Source organism: Ailuropoda melanoleuca, chromosome 4, assembly GCF_002007445.2.
Source record: "Ailuropoda melanoleuca isolate Jingjing chromosome 4, ASM200744v2, whole genome shotgun sequence".
In the NCBI taxonomy this organism is placed as follows: Eukaryota; Metazoa; Chordata; class Mammalia; order Carnivora; family Ursidae; genus Ailuropoda; species Ailuropoda melanoleuca.
Genome location: NC_048221.1, coordinates 54,916,958 through 54,924,218, shown reverse-complemented (window position 1 = coordinate 54,924,218; position 7,261 = coordinate 54,916,958). Strand labels below are relative to the sequence as shown.

Here is a 7,261-nt window from a genome sequence, read left to right as displayed (position 1 = left end):
CCACCGCACAAGGCCGAGCGCCTTGCTGAGCACAGGGCTGAAGTGTTTGTTGGCAGAATCCCAGATGCTTGGGCTGGGTCCATATGTCATTCAGTGCTTCCTTCTCGACATCCCAGAGGTCTGGCCCCCCACAGGTGTTTGGTGGCCAGTGACTGTCTGATGAACAGGGACACTATTTTAGCACCTGGCCCCGGCCCTGAGGGAGGCCCATAAATATTTGCTGAATGACCCAGTGAGCTGCCTGTCTCCCCCACTAGGCAGGAAGCTCCTTAAGGGTGGGGACAGGGCATTTTTCACCCCTTATCTCCTAACGCACCGCACCCCCTACCCCCTAGCCTGGGACCACAGAGAGCTCAAGATGCCTGTTGAATGACTGGATGTGCGAGACGGCCCAGGTTTCCTAGAGTTCAACTACTGAGTTAGAAGAGGCAAGACGACATAGTGAGGGTGGGGGGAACGCGTGGGATGGTGATCCGGGTGGGACAGGGGTTTTGGAGGTGGAATGGCTGAGGAGAAGAGGCGGCCTAGAGCGGGTTGAATGCAATGGGTGGGATGGGGAGGACGCAGTGAGACGAAGTGGGGTGGGGCTGCCCTTAACCCCCCTTCCACTTCCTCAGCGGGTCCTGGGCTGCTCAAACGACCCCCGCCCCCCCCCTGCAGTCACGGNGAGAGCGCCGCGGGGCAGCCGGGGCCCAGAGCGGGTGCCGAAGTAGCCGCAGAGGCGCGCGTGGAACTGGCGGAAGGTGAGCTCCGGCGGCTCCGCGCGCAGCGCCAGACGCGCCTCCTCTTCGGCATCCGCGTCCCCGTCGGTGGCCACCACAGCGGCCGCGGCCTCGGCGGTCGCATCCCCCGGGTTCGTCTCTCCGGCCGCCGCATCCCCGGAGGCCTCCCCGGCGGCGGTCCCCTCGGCGCGCAGCCCCAGCACGGCGCAGAGAGCGCGAAAGTCGGCGCGGGGCAGGCGGCCGGCGCCGCGGCAGTCCAGGTGGTGGAAGACCTCCTGCAGGTACTGGTCCAGGCCGGTGGCCAGCACCACGATCTCGTTCTCCACGCCGCGGTCCAGCCCGTAGTGGTGCGCCAGCGCGCTCAGCAGCCACTGGGTGCGCCGCGCGGGTCGCCGGTACGGGTCACCCGCCGCGCCCTCCATGCCGGCCTCCCGGCCCGGGCCGCTCGCCTCCATCGCGGCCGCGCGTCGCTCCTCGGGTCCCTCCGCCCCGCCACTTCCAGGGGCGGCCCCGGAGTTCCTCGAAAGGAGGGGCTTAGCGGTCGCGGTCTGGTTGGAGCTGCGCGGAGGGCCGTGTCCAGCAGCTGCTCTGGCTTGGCGGGGCGTCTGTGTTTACTCGGGTTGGTTTGGAGGAGGCTGGGGTAGGGGGGCTTGTTCCTCTCTCTGGCTCGCTTTTCCGGGTGACCCCCCGCTCTCTTCTCCCCTCATCACTCCCGGGGCGTCCCTGGCGTCTCCTTTTCCCCTCCCAGTCCCGGCTCTGTCGGCTTGCAGCTCCTGCACGCTCTGTCTCACTGCGCTGAGAGTTGGCTCCGGTACCGGCGAGGCGTGGGCGCAGGATAGGAAGACGGGGAGGGACCGGAGGGTAGCTGCCCGGTCCTGTTGCTGGGGGCGTGTCCCCCAAGCCCACGTGTCACTCCACCCTTTCTTCGGGGAAAGTCTTTCCTGCTGGCTCTAACCGCCGTCTCCCCGCGCGGGTGCGGAGAAGCCCCTCTCTCCTTACGTTCAGATGCAGGGTTCCCAAACTCACGTGTGGCTCTACCGTAGATGGTGCAGAGGCTTACGTGTTAACTAGACCAGAGAGACAGGGCTGGAGAAGTAAGTGGACTGCTTAAGGGACATCCCGCTGGTAAGAAGTCGATCTGAGATGGACCCTCGTTCTCTAAGCTCTGTGTGTGTTTGGTAGGGCGTTGGGGTGGGGGAGACGGGGATAGAAAAGTGGTTTCCAGCCCTCACCTTTGTGCCTGTGGATGGTGAGTTGGCGATGCGACCTGAGTTCCGTCTCTGAGCTGGGGTTATGCTAACAGGGTTGTTTGGCCAACCTTTTCTCTGGTGCCTTACAACACATTTCTGGAAAAAAAAAAACAACAAACACCTTCTCAGGGGAGACCTAGGCTGTTTTTCGTTTCTCTTTGATGAGAGAGGTGCCATGCTCCTGTTACCTGCACTGGGATGCGTTACCCAGCCACGTTGGAGCAAGAGCTAGACCTTATTCAACTGTCCCTGGCTGTGAGATGGGCAGAACCTGGCTTTCTGTGTAACTCTAGGAATTTAAATGCCAAATTCTGGAATTTGAAAAGGCACTAAAATTCTGTCTTCTGTGCTGCAGTATCCCAGAATCAGCACTTTATTTGGCAAATCCCTACTCGTTCTTGAAGATTTTGTCCAAGGGAAGCAGTTAGATGCTTCTCCCCAGCCATTTTGGACATAATTTTTTTTAAAAATTTTGACAGCAAGAGCATTTTGACAAAAAGTTTTACATCCATCCCACTTCTTGGCTCCTGCCTTCGAAAAAGACACGTGCACAGGATGTTCACTGTATCACTGTTTATGATATTGAGAAACTAGAGACAACCTGGTACTCAACAGCGCATCAGCCACGATGAATCACCAAAAAGGGACGAGTGAAATAAGCAAGTTGCAGCCTCTTATGTACAATGTTATGACTTCGATAACAATAACAACAAAACCACACCAAACGCTATTAAATATTTTCTATAAGGACTTGTGTATGTAACTGCACAGAGAAAGACGGGAAGTCCGGGGATGGAGCCCACATCAGGCTCCCTGCTCAGTGGGGAGCCTGCATCTCCCTCTCCCTCTGCCCCTCCCCCACTCATTCTCTCTCTCTGTCTCTCTGTCTCTCTTTTTTTAAAAAGATTTTATTTATCTATTTGACAGAGAGAGAGAGAGACAGCCAGTGAGAGAGGGAACACAAGCAGGGGGAGTGGGAGAGGACAAGCAGGCTCCCAGTGGAGGAGGCTGATGTGGGGCTCGATCCCAGAATGCCCGGATCACGCCCTGAGCCAAAGGCAGATGCTTAACCACTGAGCCACCCAGGCGCCCCTCTGTGTCTCTCTCTTTCAAATAAATAAAATCTTTAAAATATTAAAATTAAAAGAAAAAGATGGAAGGATTCAAAACTGATGCAGGGGTTATTTCTGGGGATCAAAGATGTTTAGCTTTTGCTGTAACATTTCCCTTTTTGCCAAGGCGACTTCTTTCTTTCTTTTGGGGAGGACACACCTTATTTACCATTTATATACCATAAAATTCACCCGCTGAAGGGTGTAAATACGTGCTTCTAGTAGAGTCTAGAGCCATCACAATCTAACTTCATAACGTTCTTATCACTCGTTTCCCCAAACCCTTGTCCTGGTTGGCTCATTTTCCCGTCACCTTCCACCCCAACCTCCCGCACTCGGTAACCACCACTCCCTGTGTCTACAGATTTGTCTATTCTGGACATTTCGTATAAACGGAATCATACAGTATGTGACTGGCTCCTTTTTGAAACATTGGCAGTAATGTTTTCAAGGCTCACCCACACCACAGCACGTATCAGTACAGCCTTACTTTTATGGCGGAGTGATACTCGATCGTGGAGCTAGACCACGTTTTTGCTTCTCTGTTCATCAGTTGATGGACATTTGGGCTGTTCCCACCTTTTGGCTGTTCTAAATAGCACTGCTGTGAACACGCATGTGCAAGTTTCTGCGTGGACATGTTTTCATTTGTCTTGTGCTTAGACCCGGGCGTGGGACCTCTGCTTGGATGGTAGTTTTACGTTTAAGTTTTGAGGAACATGCCAGACTGGTGTTCATGATGGCCGCACCATTTACCTTCCCAGCAGCTGTGTTTCCGTGTGTTTCCTGACAGGTTAAGTAACACGGATGTTCAGGCCTCCATCTCGCCTCATGGGGCCCCTGCTCTTCCTCAGCAAGTTCCTGCCGTCTTCCATTCTGCTCCGTGTTCACACCCGCATCCAGTCTGTCAGGCCATTGTCTGCTCTACCGACACAACACATCCCGGATCCCACTCTTGCCCCACTCCAGGGGTACCACCCTGGGCCAACCCCCAGCGTCTCCCACCTGTATTCCTGCAACAGGGTCCCCCAAGAATGGCCTGTGGGCTCCTACAGTCCGTTCTCCACAGCCAGAGGATCCCCTCCTCCCTGCTCAGGAACCCCTAATTCTTTCCCTCTCACAGGGACCGAAAGGTCTCAGTTTCCCCCCAGCCTCCGCCTCATCTCTTGCCATTGCCCTTCCCCTTGACCTCTTCTCACTCCCTTCAGGGTATTTGCAGCTGCTTCCCCCAGATGTTTACCTCCTCAGGCCATCACCTCCTCAGTGAGGCCTTTGGTGACCCCGAAAGCACTCTGCACCTCTGACAGACTCACAATCTGTCAGTTAAACTGTCAGTCAGCCACGAGGGTAGCAATACTGGTCCGTTCCCCTGGAACGGTGCCTGGCACGCTGAAAGGAGGCAGTCCCCCTCCACCTTCCTTCTCAGCTGCCTCCCTGGTTGCCCTTGGGATTGGTGGTGTGTATTGCCTTCCACATGTTTTCTTTGCCTATACGTGATATGTGTATTTTTTATTTGTATTATTTATTATGTATATTCTTTCGAGGCAGCTATTACGTCATGCTGCTGTTCATCTGTGGGCCTCACATGAGGTCTGGGCTTCACGAGGCCAGGAACCTGGTGCCCCTCGGTCCCAGCAGGGGCCTGGCACGGCGTAGGCACTAATAATATTGGTTCGTATGAACACACATTTGTAGAAGTGAACTCACTGCCTCTAGCTGGCCTCGGTGGGATTTGGTGTCTTTTGACCCAGCGATGCTGGAGTCAGGGAGACTCCAAACGTTGGTAGCTGATTGGACCCCCAGCTGGAGCGCAGAAGCTTCTAGGCCTGGAGCCCCACAGCCTGTGGGTTTGCTGTGTACATTTAGGACAGGACTCGGGAACTTGGCTTGGGACCTTGGAGTTGGATCTGAGCAGTTAGTGCTGAGAGCTGGCAGCAAGCAAGACTGGGGCGCTCCACCCACCCCCCACCCCCGTCACTGCAGCTGGGGACGGCTTTTGGCGAGGGAATCCTTTGAACCGTAATGTTCCTGGGCCAGTCAACATTGAAAAGAAAGCCTTTAAATATCTCGCCATGGAGCGTTGCCTGGGCCTCCACCCCCTCTCCCCCTTCACCCTCCCCCTCTGCCCTGAAGCTCAGTGGGGGCCAGGGAAGTCAGGGTTGATAATGGTGCTCTGTCAGGCCTGTCGGTCTGCAGGGCAGTGTTACCAGGCGCCTCTGAAATCATTCCAGTCGGACCCACAAGGTTTTTGTTGAAGGTTCGAAGTGAGCAAACTCAGAGGTCTCCTGGGCTCTTTTGTCTGAGCTGGGGGATGGGTGTGCGTCTGCGTGGGGGAGAGCAGAGGCCCTGGCAAAGAGATGATTTTGTGAAGTCAGTTCACTATTGTTTGAGCCATTTCAAAAAGGATATTGTTTAAAGCGCCTTTAAACACCCCATAAAAAATGCTAAAAACCAAAAATCACCACCAGAGGAGGGGACCCCAGATACCTCTGATGTATTTGTTTCCAGGCGTTTTCCATGCATTTGGGCATGAAAGAACTTCCCTGGGGTGGGGGTTACATGACTGGACACATCTGTCAAAGCCCTTCAAAGGGGCAACTTTACAGGACGCGCATCGTAGCTCATTAAACTCAACATAAAGAAACAGGGTGGAAATGCTGTTGCTGGAATCTTTTTTTGCACATGGACCGTACTTCCTAAGCAGGCTTGCTGCCATCATTAATACTCCTTTGCAGTGTTCCCGAGCACCACTTGTGTTCCCACTCACGACTGAGCTGGGAGGGGCTTCGTCCTCCCCCAGGGACGCGCGTCAAGGTGGTTTGCAGTTTTTCTCCGTTAAAGCAACACCGTGAACTGTTGGCTCTGTGTCCGGGTGATTTACTACAGCGCCAGGGAGCTGGAACATTTTATGCACTCTTGATACTGTTGAACTGTTTTTCAGAAAGCTTTGTGTCATTCTGCGCAGCCCCCTGGAGTGTCTGGGAATGTCTGTGAGCCATCATTTTTAGTGACAAAGCTATTATATTTTCAGGAGTCTTGGCTAGTAGATTTGCTTAGCGTTCAGACACCAAGTTTTATTTCTATTAAAAATTGGACTGAACGAGGCAAAGATTTCTTAGATACAACACAAAGTGAATGGTCCAAAAAAGAAAAAAATCGGTAAATTGGACCTCATCAAAATTCAAAACTTTTGCACTTCAAACGGCGGTGGTAAAGACACCATTAAGAAAGTGAAAGGACCGGCAGGAAACCAGGAGAAAATATTTGCAAAACATAGATCCCATAAAGGACTTGTATTCAGACTTTCCAAAAACTCCTACCACTCAATAAGAAGAAAAACAACCCAATCAAAAAGGGAACAAAACACAGGAACAGACATTTTACCAAAGAGGATTTATGGATGACCAGTAAATCCATGAAAAGATCTCAGTATCATTAGTCATTAGGGAAATACAAAATAAAGCCACAATGGAATACTATTTCATACTCCTGAGAATCCATAATAAGTTAGACAATATATGGTTTCTGGAGGGTGTGGAGAGATAGGAACTTTCATACTCTGATGGTGGGAACGTGAAACGTGCAGCCGCTTTGGAAAAACAGTTTGACAGTTTCTCAAAAAGAGAAAGCATGGAACTGCTGATGTGGAAATACTGGGGTTTGGGAGCGAATGATTAGGAAAGAATTCTTGAGACGTCTTCAGTGCAAAAAAGGTGTTTTTTTTAAAACATGGGGACAGGACCCGTGGGCAGAAAGCTGCATTGGGGTTGTGACAGGTGACTATATACTTTCAAGTTCGGAGGGGGGTTAGGGATAGCCTAAGTCTCTAAAGAATTTTGGAAACAAGGTTTCCAGGACCTTGAGGGGCTAGCTGTTATTAGGAAAAGGTCATTTATTACTGTCTACCAAAACCCCAGTCATGAGACCCTTCAGATGTATATCAGTGCACCATATGCTTGGGGGATGATTGCCAATATATATCTTTGTGGGGGGAAGGTAGAGATAAAGGAAGTTTCCAAAGGACTTTTTAAAAATCTTTTTTTAAATTAACATATAATATATTATTTGTTTCAGGGGTACAGGTCTGTGATTCATCAGTCTTACACAACACCCAGAGCTCACCACAACACGTATACCTTCCCCAGTGTCCATCACCCAGCCGCCCCATCCCTCCCAC

At 52.3% G+C, this 7,261-nt stretch overlaps 2 protein-coding genes across 2 annotated transcripts in view; one reads left to right on the top strand and one right to left on the bottom strand.

Moving 5' to 3' along the window:
* Window positions 1-1,587, bottom strand: part of EFCC1 (EF-hand and coiled-coil domain containing 1) — a 42,704-nt gene extending 41,117 nt beyond the window's left edge. Inside the window, exon 1 of the mRNA XM_034657255.1 lies at window positions 665-1,587. Within this exon, the coding sequence (XP_034513146.1) occupies window positions 665-1,177 (513 nt within the window). The 5' untranslated portion in view covers window positions 1,178-1,587. The remainder of the gene's footprint in view (window positions 1-664) is intronic.
* Window positions 1,588-1,737: 150 nt separating this feature from the next.
* The window catches only part of CFAP92 (cilia and flagella associated protein 92 (putative)), a 71,433-nt gene continuing 65,909 nt past the window's right edge, over window positions 1,738-7,261 (top strand). The window contains exon 1 of the mRNA XM_034658861.1: window positions 1,738-1,847. The gene's annotated coding sequence lies outside the window, so the exon portion shown is untranslated. The remainder of the gene's footprint in view (window positions 1,848-7,261) is intronic.